This window comes from Cervus elaphus, chromosome 25, assembly GCF_910594005.1.
Source record: "Cervus elaphus chromosome 25, mCerEla1.1, whole genome shotgun sequence".
Lineage (NCBI taxonomy): Eukaryota > Metazoa > Chordata > Mammalia > Artiodactyla > Cervidae > Cervus > Cervus elaphus.
Window position 1 is genome coordinate 7,713,992 of NC_057839.1, and position 19,169 is coordinate 7,733,160.

A 19,169-nucleotide genomic window follows, 5' to 3' on the forward strand; every position below is an offset into this window, starting at 1 on the left:
TTTATATTCTGTGTCCCAATACACCCATATGGAGCTGAGTTTGTACATCTCTTCCCAATTCTGCTGGGTGGTGCCTTACTGAAACGGGCCATAGTGGGAGTATTTACACCATGGAAATTGGCAAATGCTACAAAGCGGGGCTTTCCATCAGAGGGCTGGTTGTGAAGTATTTATCAGCAGGCCACTGCACCCCAGACTCTGGCATCCAGAAGCAACACAAGAGCCCTTTGTTAGAACCATGCTTTCTGCGTTTCTAAGGCAGAAAATCAGAGCAGGGCATGGTAGCCGGGTGAAGGGTCACTGCATTTTGGCTCTGTGACCAAGCTCTGGCCACTCACCCTTCCAGGCTGAGGGTACAAAGCAAAATGGCAGGGCCCCACGGTAAGCTTGCTGCACGTACCCTGGGTGGAGAAAGCGCAAGAACAGACAAAGAGAGGGGGAAAAAAGAGAAGGAAGATGTGGAATTAGAGTTCAGAAGACCGGGAGGGAAGTGGCCCCATGTGAATGCCTACCACAGGCTACACTGTTCATAAACCACCTTGACACAACCGCCCTGGAAGGGGGTATTACCACTCTCCTTTTATGGACAAGAAAACAGAGGCTCAGATATCAGGTAACTTGCCTCAGATCCCACAGCTAGCTGGTGACAAGGCCAGATCTGAACCAGGTCCATGTGGTGGCAGCAGGTGAGGAAAGAAAAGATGGTAGGAAGGAAGGGTGTCTGAGGTCTTGCTCTCCTCCCCTGTGGTCCCCCCGACCACCCCCAGGTCTTATTTCTTTGCAGCTTCAGGGCGGTCCTCACAACTGCCAGCCCTTTTCTCCCCTGTTACCTCTCACCTAGGTCAGTCTGCAGAGCTGACTTCCTCCCAGCCTCAAGCAAGACAGATGGCCCAAACCAGCCTGGTCACTTGAGTGGTAACACCTTTCAGTGGCCCCAGAGCAGGCTAGTGCCTGCGCCCTCCCTGCTGCCCTTCTGGACAGTGACCTTAACCCCCGGCACTGTGCTCCTAAGAGGTACTCTCCTGTGAATGAGTAAAGCAGACGCTGGCTTGCTAGAGCCTCTTGGCTCAGGTCATTGTGAGCGGGAGACACATTCCCTAGTGAATGCAACAGATAGAAACCATGGGTCTGCAGTTTTTACCCCAGAATACAGCCTGCCCTAGGGTTTGGAGCCCCAGGAACGCAGCTTCTTCTGTTTTAACCCCTTTGGGGCTGGGTTCATGTAACTACGCTTCCCTGGGTCTCAACTGGAGACAAAGAACTAGAGAGACAGAAGAGAAGTGCCCACATCATCAGGCTGCAAGCGGAGACTGCTGCTCGGGTTAGTGCTCAGAGACAGCCCAGGTCTTCTGGGCAGGCCAGAAGGGGCAGGAGGTGTCTGTGCACATGTGTGTGTGTGTGTAGGGGGGTGGTTCTCTGCTGCCCCTAGAGGTGGCCGTCAGGACTCACCCTCCCAGAGCCACAGGCCTGATGTGGGAGGACATTCTTGCTAGCATTCTATCACCTCGCTTCACCCACATCCTCATGAAGCCACATCCTCTGCACCAGGGTCTGAGAACGGCTTCTTGGGGCCAGGGGTGCAGAGGCGGGCACCCTGTGATTGCTCTCCATCCCGCCCCTCCAGTGTGTCCCCCACACTGCAGCCAGAGCACTCACTCAGAACTGTACTCTGATCACGCCACCCTCCGCCCAGCACCTGCTGTGGCTCCCTTGTACCTCAGGTTCTCCATGACCTGCACTCTTCTCTTCTCTCTGCTTATACTTTTTGGCCACCTCATTCCTGGCTCACTTGTAAAACTGGAAAGCATGTAGGCGCCTTTGCATAGCTGTTATCTCTGCCTGGGATGTCTCCTCTTCTCCTCTGCATTCAAATAGGAAGCACCTATTCTTAGCCTCCTAACTGGCCTCCTGTTGCCAGCCTTGACCCCTACAGTCTGTTCTGGACACAGCAGCTAAAAGAATCACACTTAAAAAAAAAAGCAGATCACAGTTTGAAATTCAAGGCCTGGCAATGGCCTTCACTTCACTTAGGAGGAGTCCCACTGGCCTACAAGCCCTCCCTGGACTGTGCTGATCGTTACTTCTCCACTCTCTCCAACGCGGCACAGATGGCTACTTCTCCCCCATTCTTTCTTCTGCAGTAAATAGACTTGCCTGAGTTTTAGCTTGGCACAGGGCTACTTGGAATGAGACTCCTTCACGCTGGGAGTGGTCACGTGACTAACTGTTAGCCAGCAGGATATAAGTAGAAGGGTTCTATGTAACTGCTTGGTAAGAATCATTACAGGAGGGGATTACTCTATTTCACTCTTTAATTGTTACTGCTTGTGAAAATGTGCAAGTGATGGCTGGTGCTGCAGCAGCCACCTTGGGCTGTGAGATGACCTCAGAAAATGCTGGCCACGTGTGGCAGAGCAGCAAGACAGGAGTCTGGGTCACTCTTATCGTCAAACACAGTATTACTTCTGGACTATCTATGGAATGTGAACTAAGAAACAAAATTAAAAATGTAAAGGCACATTTATTTTTAGTTACTATGCTCAAGCTTCCTTGCCACTGTTTGATAACACAAAGCAATGTCCACCTCAGGGCACTGTGCATTTGCTGTTCCCTTGCCAGGGATAAGTTTCCTCTAGATATCTGCAGGGCCTCCTCCCTCCCTTCCTTCAGGTTCCTGCTCAAGTGGCATCTTATCAGAGATGTCCCCTGACCACCCTGCACGACTTCACTGCTTTTTATTTTGTGCCATCATGCTTTTTAAAAACTATCATGAATTCTACGTATTTCCTTGTCTCCTTGCCTGTTTTCCTACTCTAGAACATAAGCTCCCACGAGGGCAGGGACTCCGGTTCTTGTTTACTGCTGTACCCACACTCCCTAAAGGCTCACAGGCCCATGGTCCATTTTTGTGCAAGGGGAGCAAAGAATGTACTTTTATGTTTTTAAAACCTTGTAAAGAATAAGAGGGAGAGTAAGTAGAAGAGGAAACAAAAAAATTACTATTAGTGACAGAGTCTGTATGCAGCTTGCAATGCCTAAACTATTTACTATCTGGCCATTTAGAGAAAAAACGTTTGCCAACCCTTGACCCCAGAACGTGAAATGGCATCTGCAAAGGCTTAATAAATACTTGAACAAAAGAATGAATATTTTAAAACAGTTTTAAATGACTTCTGACCTCAGGGAGACACTCAAATGCCTTCTTACACAGCATTTACACTGTTTTATTTTGTTTACACATCTGTCTTTTCTACCAAACTGTGAGGTTATTTCCCACATGATGCTGGCCTTTGCATTCCCTGGGGACCTAGAACACTGTCAGGCACACAGTAGGTGCTTAACAGACAATGAACAAATAACCATGTTGGTCTTCTTCATTCAGCACAGAGGCTCAATGAACATCTGTGCTGTGACTGAACAAAGGATGAACTGGAGACATCTAGAAACCCGTCCTGCTCCACACAGCGAGGGCCTCTTCCTGGGAACACACTGGGCTGAGTCATCGGCAGGCACCTGTCCACCTTACACTCGCCAAAGACTACTCCTTCTTGTCTATAAGTAGGGACGGAGGCTCTGGTTAAGTCAGGGTCCGGGTAAGTCAGGTTATGTGTCCAGAAAGTTTAGCAGTTGCCACCTGCTTTTAACAACTGATGGTGGTCCAGTGGTACCACATACATTTGTCAGGACTCTGCTCAATGGACTGATCTACTCATTTCTGCGCCAACTCTCCTCACCAAGCTGCCAACCAGTCTAGGATAACCATAAGCAGTGACAGGACCGGGGAGTGATGGGACTCACGTGAACAAGACATGAAGTCAGGAAACGAGGAGGGCAGGGGGCAGGGTGGGGGACTCTGAGCTGGCATGAGCAGGCCAGGTGCTGGCTCAGGGCTCAGGGATGGCGCTCCTTCCAAGACTTGCTCAGGGGCCAGGTCTGAGCCTTACTTACATCTCCTTCCTATTCTTCTCTAACAGTAGCTTTAGACTGTAGTTTCCTGCCACTAAGTGGCTCAGAATTGGAGCTGCTGTTTTAGCATCAGTTCTTTCAGGGCAGGTTACCTTCCTTTTACCCAGAGGGCTCAACTTATCAAAAAATCATTCATTTGATCTACCAGGAGTCTCAAACTAGGCCACAGGCCACTAAGGGTTAGGTGGAGACACCCAGTAGAGGACTGTGATATTGCAACCAGGCTTTGTAATGCAGTAATCACAGCACTTAGACACTGATGCAGGTAGAACTAAGTTCTAGGAGTTACAAGTGTGAAACCAAATATTTCTAGAAATGTCAGTACTGTGGTCCAGCAGGGAACAAGAGAGAAGGGAAAGGTCAGGAGAAAGGACAGTAGAAGGGCAGTTTTATCATTAAGGAAGTATTATACTATAAAATATCTTCGAAAGGTAAAAGCTTTCACCTACCACAAAAGCTTTCTGTTTGGCTATTTCTTTTTCCTTCATGATGGTAGCTTTAGAATTTTTTAACTGATGAGTAATGGTAAAGTAGGACTTTATTTCTAGAAATTCACTATACTGTCTGTCTTGCTGAAAGAGCCCCCAAACAAGAGACTACTTTGATAAGTAAAGGGTAGAAAAATCAGAAAGAGATGGTCCTTAAATAATCACATGCTCTGTTAAATTTTGGTAGGAGGATTTGTTTTCCTGCAGGATGAGCAGAATTTGAGACCACATTAGCCAAAGTCTGCAGGAACCAGCCAGCCAGCCACAACAGGCACATTCTGGAGAGATAAACCTTCTTCAACTCACAATTCTGGCATAGAAACTGCAGGGCTTGGGCTGTCAACATTAAATCCTTTTTGAATTTAATCAGGGAGGCTTGTTCTAACTTAAAGAAAGTGTTCAAAGGTCAGATAAAAAAATAAGGCTAATCCCAGCAAGGGTTCTTAGTCTGAATGAAGAAAGATGCTATTTTCCACCCAGTTGAACTATAAATAAATCTGTCCCCCATCATTGCAGGTGAATGATGCAACAGTGGTCACCACAAATTATAGAGCTCCTTCTTTCTTTTCCAGACCAGTCCCCTCATTAAGCCTCTTCTGACTGAATACCTTTGTTTTCACCAACCAGAGCTGTTTCCTGCCTCCCTCCCACCCATCCCCTCCCAGAAAGCCTCCGCACACTCAAAGCCAGGAGCTCTACTACCAGCCTAAGACTGTGTGCTTCTCTTCTCCTCTCTGCTCTTTTCTGAGAAGCCTATCATTATCCTCAGGGCTCAAGGGCTATCTGTAGCTTTAGCAGGATGTCACGGCTCCGGCCAGTACCTATTAAGCTAGAAAGCAGAGCTATAAACAGACTGGGAAAAGGCTGGACTTCATGCATGACCCCATACCTTGAGGCAAAGAGATGGAGTTCTTTTCTACTCTTCCCTGCAAGAATAGCCTTGGGGCCTGTAAAGCTGACCACACGCCTGGTACCAGGGGGAAGTAAAGGGATAAAAGATGTTGAATTTGGCATTATTAGAGATGCTGGATGAGAGCACCCTTGTGCTTTGAATGAATAATAGTAGCATAAAAAGAGCACATATATCCTTAGAGCAAGGCACACACTGTTCTAAGCGCTTTACATATTATTATATTAATAAATCCTGTAATAATCCTACAAGGTAGAATGCTATCCTTATCCTCATTTTACAGATGAGGAAACTGAGGCCCATGATAAAGAAGGCATCCTTTTTCACTTCGGGGATCTCTGCTTGGCCTCCTCTCCCCTCTTCCTCATCAACCCCCTCAAACTTCCTGGAGTTCCGGATAAATAAAAGAATTTAGAACTCTGGAAAGCTCTGAAGGCCATGTTGGCTCCAGATGTGGCATGGGCTTGGCCCTTTGCAGACGTGCAGGATGTTCTTGGGCTGCAGGAGGACAAAGCTGGGCGATTGTAAATCTAGGCTTATCAACCCCAGGTCTGTGAGAACTCAATCTTTCCTCTGCACATACTCAAAATCTCACCTTCTCTTTTTCCACAATTGCTCTTGATGAAAGAGTCATGCTGTCCAGGGAATGAAAGTGCACTAGGAAGGCAGAGAACTGACTATGTGGAAGTAAGTATGGGAGCTGCCTGCAAGAGCGGTCACCACTGCCCAGATCAGTGGCTGATGGAAGGAAGCCCACAGACAGGCCTGGCACTGAGGCTGGTGAATGGATCAGGCCCAAATCTACTGCATACTCGCATTGCTGAGCTTGCGCGCTGTCCCCTCAGCCCCACCTGCTCCTCAGCATCCATCCATCCATTCATCCACCCATCCAACCATCCATCCCATCGCTCTATACCCCATGTAGTGTCCAGGGCCTGGGACATCGCTCAGTAGGGGTACACTAAACATCTAATCAATAGGAGAAACGGAAAATATTCTTACCAGATTTCTTTTTCCCAACATGTTCCCTGTATAGGAAAGAATAGGGGTGGGGAAGAGTAATGAGTCAGTATCTCTTGCGTACTGCTACAGGTTATTTCACTAGGAAAAGGAGATATGTCCCTCCCACAACATCTCCAGTGAATGAACCTAATTCCAAGTCAGCCCCAGGGACCCAGACCTCCTTAGAAGAAGGAATTCCTTTTGATTTTCTCCCTTTGCTCTGGTGCCCTGGGGACAGCATGTCCACTCTGTTTGTGGCGGAGGGGGCTCCAGGGAGTTGATGGGCAGGGGTGGGTATGCAATCTGAAAACAGGAGGGAGGCCCCCACACCGCATGGGGCCTGAGGCCACCTCATCAGGCACGGGAGGCCTCACCTGCCCCGGGCAGTGCCCTGAGCTGCACAGTCGGAGCGGGAAACGCTCGGTGGTGAGTGGGACGCACCGCACATCTCCCTCACGGTGTCACACAGGACACTGTTACGGGCGGGAATCCATACAGAATGAGTAATCACTTCTTACACTTGTTAACCACGTCAGCTTATACACAACTGCATTACGAACACAATGTTACAAATGAGGGTTTACAACATACTTTTAAGTAAACTATCCCATTAGTAAAGAGCTTTCCAGTGCTACAGAAAGTAAGATGAGATGGTCGGGCTGAGACAGATATAGTGGCAACAGCAATATTAGCAAATACTTACTACTAAATTCCTGATAAATGCTGTTACCTTGTGCCAGGATCCTGCTAGGTATTTTGAGTTCAGTCACTTAATACTCATAATAACCTCAGAAATAAGTACTCTCTAAATGCCCATTTAACAGATAAGGAAAATGAGACACAGAGAGGGTAAGTAACTTGCACAAGGTCACACAGCTTCTAAGTAGCACAGCCAGGATCTGAATCCAAGTCTATCTAAATTTTTAAGGACTGAGATACAATTCACTTGTCATAAATTTCATTCTTTTAAGGTACAGAACTCACTGTTTTTTTTAGTATATTCACAAAGTCATGCAACCACTGCCAACATCAAATCCAGGAAATTTTCATCCAAAAAGAAACCCCTTAGCAGCTCCTCTCCATTTCCAGTCCTTCCAGCCCTTTGACAACTATTAACATGCTTGCTGTTTCTAAGGATTTGTCTATTCTGGACTTTCACTATGAATGGAATCATACAATAGGTGGCCTGTGACTGGTTTCTTTCATGTAACATAATGCCTTCAAGGGTCATCCATGCTGTAGCTCACACCAGCGTTTCACTCCATTCTATGGCTGAATAATATCCCATTGTGTGGATAAATCACACTCTCTCTGTTCCCAGACATTTGCATGGTTTCCACTTTTTGGCTATTATAAACGATGTTTTATGAACTTTGCACACAAATTTTCACGTACATATTTTTATTTCTCTTGGTTATATACATAGGGATGGAATCGCTGATGAAACAGTAACTCTAGGTTTAATTTTTGAGGAACTGTCAGGCTGTCTCCCTCAGCGGCTACACCATTTACATTCTCACCAGCAACGTAAGGAGGTTTCAATTCCTCCATGTGCTCAACACCACTTGTTACTGTCTTGTCTTTCTGAGTCCAGCCACGCTAGTGGGTATGAAGTGGTATCTCCCTATGGTCGGGACTTGCATTTTCTGATGGCTAAGGATGTTGATGCTTTTGAACTGTGGTGTTGGAGAAGACTTTTGAGAGTCCCTTGGACTACAAGGAGATCCAACCAGGCCATCCTAAAGGAGATCAGTCCTGGGTGTTCCTTGGAAGGACTGATGCTGAAGCTGAAACTCCAGTACTTTGGCCACCTGATGCGAAGTTGACTCATTGGAAAAGACCCTGATGCTGGGAGGGATTGGGGGCAGGAGGAACAGGGGACGACAGAGGATGAGACGGCTGATGGCATCACTGACTCGATGGACATGAGTTTGAGTAAACTCCTTGGTGATGGATAGGGAGGCCTGGCGTGCTGTGATTCACGGGGTCACAAAGAGTCAGACACGACTGAGCGACTGAACTGTACTGAACTGACTGAAGGATGCTGAGCATCTTTTCATATGCCCACTGGCCATTTCTGTATCTTTTCTGAAGAAATGGGTTTTTCGTAATGTTTTGGTGTAATCTGAAAAGTTGGGGAGCAGGGAGCTAAGCTCTGGAGCCAGGGACTGCCCTCCCTCAAGTCTGGAAGCAGCAGCAGGGCTGGGCAGGTCAGGAGTGACATCCTCTGGCCAGGCATTGTCCAGCGAGGCCCAGCATCACACCCCGTGTGGGGGAAGGTGAGGGTGACAGGGAATCTCCCCGCTCCCAGTCCCAGCCGTTCACTGCGGACAGGGTCAGAGTGCTGTCCCTGGACTGACCCCCAGGACCCTCCCATCACTGCGCTCCACAGGTATGGAGACACGGAAGCCCGCAGAGGTGTGCTTCTCCCAGGACTGGAACGCGGCAGGCCTGGCTGGGGCTCACTGTCTGACCAAACCCCGACCGTCCTGCGGGTGGAGCTGTCCTTAAATGGCCGGGTTCAGGACACACCAGCAAAGGCCTCTTAAGTCTGCTTCTAAGCAGAGTGCCCTCTGCCCGCATGGCCCTCCAGGCTGTGACCTGGGCGTGGTCCGGGACACCTGAAATGCTGGTTCCCGCCCTGCTGTGTTCCCATCGCTACCGCCGCACTGGCCCAGCTGGAGCGGGGAGTGAGGGGCAGCAGGGGGCTCCTGGGGTCAAGCAGCAGCTTGTGTGGGCTCAAATAAGTACGCTGTTTCTTCTGTGAGACTTGCTTAGGGTGATTCCAAGTTTTCCCAGGTATGGCAGCAAAAAAACTGCCTCTAAAAGCACCATTTGGAACCCATGATGTCTTTGCTTAGAAACTGCTGGGCAAATCTCCCAATTTCCACTGCAAGCCTTACTCAGGGCTGAGCGTCAGAGACTTGATCAGGGACTAAGGCCACTGAACGGCTGCCCTCACAGTTCATTCCTCCCTAAACAGCAGCAGTTAGGTGACGCTGTCTGCTGGGGCCCCAGAGACACCCCATGGGCTCTCAGCAACTAACTTCCTTCCTTCCGTCCTTCCTCCCGTCCTTCCTTGTCAAAGCCTGGCTTAAGGACAGGAAGGCATCACTAGGTAAGTATCTGTCATGTGCCTGACACCATCATCACCCTTTATGAGCAGGATACTGCTTAACCAAGATGTGAGCAAGGTTAGCTATGCCCACTTTACTGATGAAAGAGAAACTCAGAGAAGTCAAGTCACCTGTCCAAGGTCACACAGCAGGGAATGGACAGAGAGACAGGAAACTTCCCTTTCCTTCCAGGAAACCTCTTGGAACCAGGTAGATACACTCTGGAGGGTGCTGGTTAGCTTATCTTAGCTGTCACTTTGTGCTTTTGGGGGGTACAGTCTAGGCTGCGTTTTGTATTTTTAGTCTATGTTCTTATCTGTGTGCGTGTTTGTGTGTGACATGCACACATGTATTCACATGCTCACACAGCCTTTCCCACCAGTATAGAAATCTCCTGAGGGCAGGTGCTATTTTTCTCTTGTATTATTCCTGAGGGAAGGAAGGGAAATGATCATTGAACACTACAGGTCATGGTCTTTTTTGTTTATTTTCTGTTTTTAAATAACTGGAGCAGTGAGATTTCTTCTAGCAGTCAAAAAAAGTTATAACTGTAGAAAAATTTAGATTCTCAGCACATACCGTAAGTTGGAATGAATTCTAATCGATTTAACGAGTAAATACTAAAAGAAACCCCAAACCATAAATCAACTAGAAAAAAATTAATGGAACTATCTTGTGTCTGAATGATAAGTGCCCTTCTTAGACTGAAAGCAAGTGAAAGAAGTCACAACTGAGAAATCTGGGCACCAGATTTGATTTCCCAAAAATATAAAACTTATACACGTCATAAAATCCAGAAACAAAATATAAATGTATGATAAAAGGGAAAAATATTTACAACAAATACAGCAAAGCTAATTCCTTACTATATAAACAATAACAAAATATTCCTTACTATATACAATAGTAAAAGCAACAGAAAAACTGAGCAAAGAGATTTTCCCCTTCCAACTACGAGTCAAGAGCTTCTTACTCTTGAACTTTAATGCCAACCAGCTTCTCTCTTTCCTAGCTCAAAAAATGCCCACCAGCCCGTAAGGCTCCCAAAGGCAAGAACTGGGATTGTTTTCCGGGCTTTCAGCGTGGGTGGCACTTGCGGGAAACATTTAGGAAATTAACACACTTGAATGGGTTGACCCTGTCTCTGCTGGGTTTTGCCCAGAGATGTGGGGGATGGGAGAGCCATCTGGAAGGCCTGCGAGGAAAGACTCTGGTCTTCCCATAGGAGAACAAGCATCTTCACACAGTACCCATTCCTCCCAGGGACGTACAACAACCAAACAGACCAGCTAGCTTCTTTCTTAGCATCTCATAAAAGACTGCAGAACCCAAGCATCTTGGCCCTGGCAGCCAGGGAGATGTGAAAACTGTGTACCTACTATGTGCCAGGCACTGTCCTAAGCCCTTCACACATACAGCCAAACCTCACAATGACTGCTGGTCCCACATCCATGGATTCAACCAACCTTGGATTGAAAATGTTTGGAAAAAAATTCCAGAAAGTTCCAAAAAGCAAAACATAATTTGCTGTGTGCCTGGCAACTATTAATAGAGCATTTATATTGCATCAGGTATTATAAGTAATCTGGAGATGATTTAACGTATATGAGAGGATGTGCATAGGTTATATGCAAACACTGCACCATCTTATATAAGGGACTTGAGCATCCGTGGATTTTGCTATCTGTGGGGGGCCCTGGAACCAATTCCTTTGTCAATAAAGACAGTACTATTATTCCCACGTAAGAAGTGAGGAAATGGATTAACCTGAAAAGTATAAGAACCAAACTCTAACTCCAGGAAACTGGAGAAAATCTATCTTTGGAATTTTCTAACATAATACCCAGGGGGCACCATCATGATTTCAGCCCCCAAACTCCAGAAAACCAGCTGCTGATCATGTCCTAATCTTCCCATTGGTATTTCTGTTCAGGCTCCCAGTAACCCCACAATGCAGGTGGGGCAGGTGATGCAGTCTCGTTTCACAGATGAAGTAAGTGAGGCGGGAGGGGAGGGGATTGCTCTGCCCGGGGGGAACAGCTGGCTGCCTGGCCAGCAGACTGGAAGCTCCCTGTGGGCACAGACTGCATCTGCCGTGTCCTGTGTGCCCCGTGCCCAGCCCTTGGGCCTGGCAGTGGGCAGGCCCTCGATACCTATTTCCTGAGTGGATGAACAATGCTGGCACCCCTAACTGGGGCCAGCACTGGGCTCAGACCTCCCAGCCCTGTGTTCCTTCTGCCAGCCCAAGCCAGCCAATAAGTGGGGAAGGTCATGCCGTGGCACCAGTGAGCATGACCAAGCCCCCACCCAGCCTCCCCGACACCCCAGGCCCTTGAGAGGGCTGGCTCCCACCCCACGGGCCCCAGCGTCCTTCCTTCCTGCACACAAGTGGCCGGACCCTTCTCCAGCACAGCAGGCTGCCCCAGGCAGGCCTGGCTCTCTCTTATGTCTGCAGATGAGCTGTGGTGAGGCCTGCTAGGAGTTGGGGACGCACACACCACCCTCACCAGGCAGGAGGCCAAGGGCATGAGAGCATTAACGCTCACAAGGGGCGCCTGGGTGGCTGTTCTTAACTTCAGGTCCCTGAATGGGACCCGACAGAACTGAGGACCTCCAGAAACTGGGGCGTTTTTTTTTTTGAGAGAGAAGGAAGAAAGCTTTTATTGGGTTCTCTAAATGCTCTGTGATCCTCCTCAAAGTTAAGATCTCTGGGATGCTGAGACGAGGTAGAAGAAAATCTGGATGTCACCGAATCCAGTGGACCAGGGAAGCCACACCCAGGTCAGCTCTGCCCCTCAGAGGCTGGCGTTTTGCCTTTTCTCCCGTGGGTACTGAGTCAGGTTTGTGGAGTGGTGGCCAAGAGCTTCTCTCTGCATCTTGTCATTGGATTCTTGAGCAAAGCTGCAAGGGAGGTGCTATCAGATCCACCCCATGAGACAGGAGATGGGCGCAGGCGTGAGGAGCCACTCGGCTTAACAGTGGCCTAGCAATCCTCCCAGTGGGGGCCTATCGAGGGACATCCTGAACAACTCTGGGATATAACCAGCTATGGCTGGGTACCCAGAGAGGAGAAAAGACCACGGGCCACCACTTTTTGAGCTCTTGGCAGGTTCCTGGAATTCCTACTTGTGGTAGCCACTCCATCGTCACTGTAACCATAAGCTGCGTTGCTATTCCCATTTCACAGGGACGGAAATCAAGGCCCAGGCTACACAGCCCATGTGTGGTAGAGGCGAGATTTGAACCTGGACGTACCTGATTGCAAACCCAGACTCTTTCTCTTAAGTCTGGTTGTCCCTTTTGTGGAAGGTATACACAGAGCTTACGTTCAGACTCAGGTAGACCTGAGGAAGAGTCACTTCACCTCTCCCAAACTGTGTGTCCTTGGGCAAGTCTCCTTCATTACTGTGACCCTCAACTTCCTCATCTGTAAAATGGAATGACAACTCCTACCTGGCAGTTCTGTGAGACAATGAAGTAGGAACCGAACACGCTACGCTCCATTTCCTCTGATTCACCTCCCCTAGAGATGAGACTGGAGGCCAGGGTCTATAAGCCTGAACTGACAGTTTAACTCTGCCTGCCTGGGAGCACTGCAGATGAAGATCCCTTGGGAATATTTCACCATGTCTTGTTTTGTCCATAAAAGCTGGGGAATGTTGACCAGGCACAAATGCTGAAGGCACCAGAAACAGAAATGGGCCAAGATGGGCTGCAGGCCCAGAGCAGATTTATACTTATCCTGCACCTTTCCAAAAAATCCACGGGTTGGCAAGGCATTCCCTTGTGATGTTCTGATTCAAAAGATTTACTGGGGTCCCTGATGAAATGTCACCCCCCACACTTCTGTAGGCTGTCTCTGAGAAGCTATCTTCACTTATGCTGTGCTTGTCACAGGAAATGGTATTTATTACAGAAAGTTAAGTTTATCACCTGTGGATAGTTAAGCCATTAGTCCTGAGTGAGCAGCTCACTTTGGGTGACCTCCAAACTTGATTCTGCATGTCGCTCTGTGAGTGTGTATAAATGGCTTGATTCTACTTGTTAGAACTCCCTGCTGCTTTCACCTTACAGGGCTATTGAAAAACTAAGCTTTGTGTCTTCACCAGATTCACTTCCAAAAGGCAATGCGAGTCTTGCAAGCCCCACCTAATATTGAACCCATGAAAGCCTGGGTCACCACTGCTGCTCTGGGCAGTGAGTTATGCTCAGAGCTAAGAGGAACATTCGTACTCCTCCCAGAACTATGCCTGGCTGGCACTTCTCAGCTCTTCCTGCCAGGGTGGCAGTGGACCCCCAAGCCTGCCACCTCTTGCTCCTATGACCCAGGACAGCCCGGCACCTGTGGTCTGTGACCTCCACTCCCCCTACTCTGACTTCTCCATTAGACAGATCCCTTCTTTCTGCAAACACACAGGTATTTTCCCCCAAAAGGGCTTTTTGAAAAAAGCACCACGCGTAAGTCAGCATTTCCTGCGGGTACCATCCACTGCTGGCGTGAGACGGCCGGTGGGCAGGTGGTGTTGGATTCCGTGCGATGTGCGCTGGACAGTGGGGGAGGCGCCGCCTGGCCCCTGGGAGCACAGGCCGTCTGCTGCAGGAGAACGCGATCAGACCCTGGTCCCGACACTCACGAGCGACAGGGCCTCCAAGGGGCCCCCCTCACTCACGTCCCCGATGGTCGTGAGCACACCCGCCTTCGAGGACAGGGCACACAGTCCCCACCTCGGGGGCTCACCGTCTCCCATTCACGTGCCATGGGGAGCGCAGGGCGTTAGGGAATTCAGAGGTGTGCGCGGCCGGCTTTCTTCACCTGTAAAACTCACCTGCACCGCCTGTGGTCACTGAGGAGGCCATAGAGGTAAGGCCTGGCAGGGGCTCCACTGAGAGAATCTAGTTTCGTTTTTCCTTCCTTTCCTGTAATTGCTCCTGGGGCTGGCTGGCCCAGCAGGAAGGAGGGCTGTGAGAACACGCTCAAGGGAGATCCACAAACCAACTTACTCTCTGGGGGGGTTCAGGTCCTCCGGTCTTGTTTCAAAGAACTGCAGCACCTCGTCACACTGGGAGATATACGGGGGCAGCTGGATCAGGGCCTGGGGGAGAGACATGCAGGCAAGCTCAGCGTAAGGGAAGAGCGGTCAGGATGCAGAAAGTCAAGACTCCATCACGATCACCCACCCCCCAGACTTTCAGACTCAGTAGGTCTGAGAACGTGCAATTCTAGCAAGTTTCCTGGTGATGCTCTACTGGCTGGCTTAGGAAACACACACACACAGAATATATACACACACATATATTACAGGCATACTTCGACAAATAATATGTACATATTTAGACAAAACCATGAATTATGAACAAGGTCCTACTATATAGCACAGGGAACTATATTCAATATCTTGCAATAAACCATAATGGAACAGGATATGGAAAAGAATATATATATATCTGCATATAGCTAAACCACTTTGCTGTACATCAAAACTAACACAACGTTGTAAATCAACTATACTTCAATAAAACTGCCTTTAAAAATTGTGAACTTCGTGCCCTGTTCTCTACATCACCATCTCTACGGGATGCTCAGTGTCTGCTGGATGGAAATCTCATGCTTTAGTCAATCAGCTGCCTACTGACTGGTGACGTTTACATTGCCTCCAACATGACAGGTCTGCATGTCCTAACTCATGGATCTGAAGGGTTCAAGTGAAGTGACTATTTCATGATTGAAGTAGAGGTCAGAGAGGTTGAAATACCCGGGACGTCCCACTGCTCATGTCCATGTTCATCTGCCCCCATGGCTCATCATTTTAAGGAGCCTCAACTGTCCCAACCAGCTAGATAACGAGGTGGTGGTGAGGGGTGGGGGGAGACATAAAGTGGACCCAGGCATTTCTTATGCAATTTATCTACCAACAGCTATTCAATGATTCAACAGGCATTTACTTTATGCCCAGCACTGACTGATTTCTGGGTCAAACAGGACAGAATTACAGGGTACATCCCATCAGGAAAGGATGTGAAACAAAGACCATGGCTCCAAAATGAATAAACAACTTAATTTAGCAAATATTCACTTAAGCCCCCTCTGGCACAAGTTCTGAGGATGCACATCTGAGTGCAGTAGAGCTTTTCATGTACACACTTTATTATAAACTTCTGAGCAGGGAGGGCCAGTGCAGACACGGGAATTTAAGCAGCATGGGTGTGCTATGCGGTGAGGCGGGACCCTGTTCTCGCCGCAGAAGGCCTCACTCCCTGGGGTTTCTATGCCTTCTTACCGTGCTGAGTGTGGAGTCTGGAGTGGAAAAGGTTTGTCTCGTATTTTCTGTGAAACAAGGCTCTAAAAGCCATCCCCACCCAAAGTGATTTTCTAACCCTGCCACTGGACGATGATGGACTATGGAGAGATGGCTGCGGGGGGATCTCCAGTGTGGCATCTTCTACAGCATTTTCAGGGGGTATTTTGCCCCTACATGATTTATCTTCCTGGTTTTAAAGAACTTTTAGTTGTGGTAAAATATGCATGATGTCATTACCACCTTTATCATTTTTACATACCATTCAGGGGCATTGAGCACAGTCACGCATCACCACCACCAACCCCCAGACCTCTTCTCATCCGGGGAGACTGCAACCCTGCTCCCATCAAATGACAGCTCTGCACTCTCCTCCGGACCTGGCAACTGCCATTCACCTTCTGTGTGTGTGAATTTGACTACTGCAGGTACCTCATTCATATAAGGGCAATCATGCAGTACGTGTCTCCTTACTAGCATCATGACCTCAAGGTTCATCCACATTGTATGCAGTGTGTGTCAGAATGTCCTTCCTTTTCATGGCTAAATGGTATTCCATTGTATGTATAGGACACATTTTGTTACTTCACCCCTTGAGATTCCAGTGTGTTGCTGATCCAACAGGACCTTTGAATCAGGCTCTGACTTTAAGTCACCTCCTTCTCCTGATGTATGACCTGGCCCAAACCTAAAGTGGAGCAGCAGGTGCACATGTTTTAGCAGTGTGCCTTCCCTGGCCACTGTCAACTTTCTACAATGGATAAGGAAGACAAAGGATGCTGACTTGGAGGGCCTGGTATCTGTGACTCACTGATATTTTTTATTAGCCTTGCAGGATCTTCTGCCCTGCAGCAACTTTTCAGGACCAATCTTATCCAGGCCAGAGGCAGAGAGCTCAGGAGGGAGAAAATGGATATCACCCCCGCCCCCCACCTCTCATTTCTGACCCCCTTCTCTTCTGGTTTGGAACAGTATTTATTCTCCTGCTATCCTGGGGCTCCCTGTGGGTCGTTCTTTCCTCTGAAATCCTGCAGTTCTTGCAGTTGGAACCACATAATGAAGGAGCTGATCATATGCTGGACTGTGGTGTGTCCTGGCTGCCTCGTGGGCAGAAATCTTGCGGCTCCCCCCAGACTGCAAACACAACATTCCCTTTCTGTGGGCTCAGCACTTGACGGCTCCTAAAATACATCTCTCTGCATCATGTCATGTCATCCTGCGAGGGCTGGCCCACTCTAGAGACGGGGAAATGGGGGTTCTGGGGAGGTGAACTAGGACGTGGGGGTCAAAGGAGCCAATTGCAGCTGCTGTACCTCAAATCTACGGAGGGCTTCCTCCTGCACCTTCCCCAGGGGCCTCGACAGTGTCGAGAGGGCCCTGGCATCTGGTCCAAAGTGTCTGCTGGATGAATGAGGATGAGGCCTGGAGGTGGCCACGTGGCCCTGGGCGAGCCCTGAGTTGGCCAGAGTCTCTGCCTAGAGGGGGCCTGTCTGCCAAAATGGGCAGAAATCCCAAGGGGCCAGTGAAGAAGGGACAACGAGGCCCACAGAAGACAAGACCAGGTTCTTGTCTGTTTCCGAGCAATTCCTAAGGAGGTAAAAGCCCAACCAAACCCCGAGGCATAAAATAAAGCCAAGTTACTCATAAAGGGCGGCTCTGAATGCTTTGATACTTCCAAAAACATGACCCAGGGCACAGCAATAGTTCTGCTTCTGAAATACCCCAGAATCATCTAGTGTTTGGTCAGTAATGACAGAGAACCACAGTCCCAGGAAAACTCTGGTTCTGTTCCCCGTGGAAGGGACAGATGTGGCTACTTGTCATAGGGGCACAAGGAGAGGTGAGGAGAGCAAGTCCTGCTTGTCTGTGTAATGTCAGACAGGTCCTGGGTCCGCCCTGGCCACATTCTAGCACCTCCGAGCTTCAGTCTGCTGTCTGTAAAAGAGAAATAAGTAACACCCTACCTGGAGGGTTGTGCGACAGAACAAGTAAGCAAGTATTTATCATGTACTAGCCACTTGATAAACATGTGGTTAACTCTTGGGCCCTCTGGACTGTACCAAGAGCAACAGTGTGCTGCTTCCAGGGGTGACTTTGGAGTCAGCAAGGTGATTCAGTTCAGGAACAATGCCTCAGCTACAGAGAGAGAGAGTGCGTCTTCAACAAAGTTCTAAGCGCACAGCACAGTGCTGTTGGCTGCGGTATACCGGATTTCTAGAGCTGATTCACCTTGCTTGACTGAAACCTTATGCCTATTGATTACTAGCTCCTCATTTTCCCCTCACCACCAGTCCCTGGAAACCACTGTTTCACCTCTTCTCTTTTTAGGTCACGCCCTGCAGCATTCAGGATCTTAGCTCCCCAATCAGGGGTGGAAACTGTGCTCCCTGCACTGGGAGGGTTGCAGTCTTAGCCACTGGATGGCCAGGGAAGTCCCAACCATTTCACTCTTTGACTCTACAAATCTGACTATTTTAGATGTCTCAAGTAAGTGGAACCATACAGTATTTGATCTTTCTGTGACTGGCTTATCTCACTTAGGACAACGTCTTTAACTTAAGGTTTATCCCTGTTGCTGTGTGTTGCTGAATTTCTCTGTATAGGCTGAATAGTATTCCATCGTATGCACAGGCCACATGGAGGCTATTTCTACATCTTGGCTGTTGTCAACAGTGCTGCAATGAACACGGGTGTGTTAATACCGCTTTCATATCCCGATTTCAATTCCTTTGACAAATACCCAGAAATAGGATTGCTTGACTACACGATAGCTCTATTTTTAATTTCTGAGGAGCCTCCATACTATTTTGCATTCGGCTGCACTTTGCATTCCAGCACGGTGTGCGAGGGTGCCGATTTCCCTGTATCCTCACCGGCATGTTGTTTGTTGCCGTTGTTGTTTTTGATACCAGCCATCCGGACAGATGTGAGGTGATATTATATTGTCGTCTTGATTTGCATTTCCCTGATGATTAGTGACACTGAGCAACTTTTCATATACCTATCGGTCACTTGTGTATCTTCTCTGGAGAAATTCAAGCCGTTAGCCTATTTAAATATTGGACTATTAGCGCTTTTTGTTTAATGAGATGTATGAGTTCTTTACGTATTTGGGGGATTACCTTCTTATCAGGTATGTAATTTGCAAATATTTGCTCCCATCTGGTAGCCTGCCTTTTTATTCTATAGATAGTATACTTTGTTGTGCAGAAGTTTTTCAGTTCAATGCATTCCCATTTCTTTATTTTTGTTTCTGTTGCCTGCACTTTTGGTGTCATATCCATGAGATCATTGCCAAGAGTGCTGAAATAAAGCCACGCATATGGTTAACTGATCCTCAGCAAAGGTGCCAAGAATACATACAGGGACAGGACAGTCTCTTAAACAAATG

The 19,169-nt window shown here is 48.3% G+C and overlaps 1 protein-coding gene across 1 annotated transcript in view; it reads right to left on the reverse strand.

Moving 5' to 3' along the window:
• SH3PXD2B (SH3 and PX domains 2B) overlaps positions 1–19,169 on the reverse strand; it is a 117,013-nt gene that overhangs the window by 35,536 nt on the left and 62,308 nt on the right. The window contains exons 5-6 of the mRNA XM_043887578.1: positions 14,484–14,575; positions 6,367–6,392 (exon numbers count right to left, since the gene is read on the reverse strand). Of these exons, the coding sequence (XP_043743513.1) occupies positions 6,367–6,392; positions 14,484–14,575 (118 nt within the window). The remainder of the gene's footprint in view (positions 1–6,366; positions 6,393–14,483; positions 14,576–19,169) is intronic.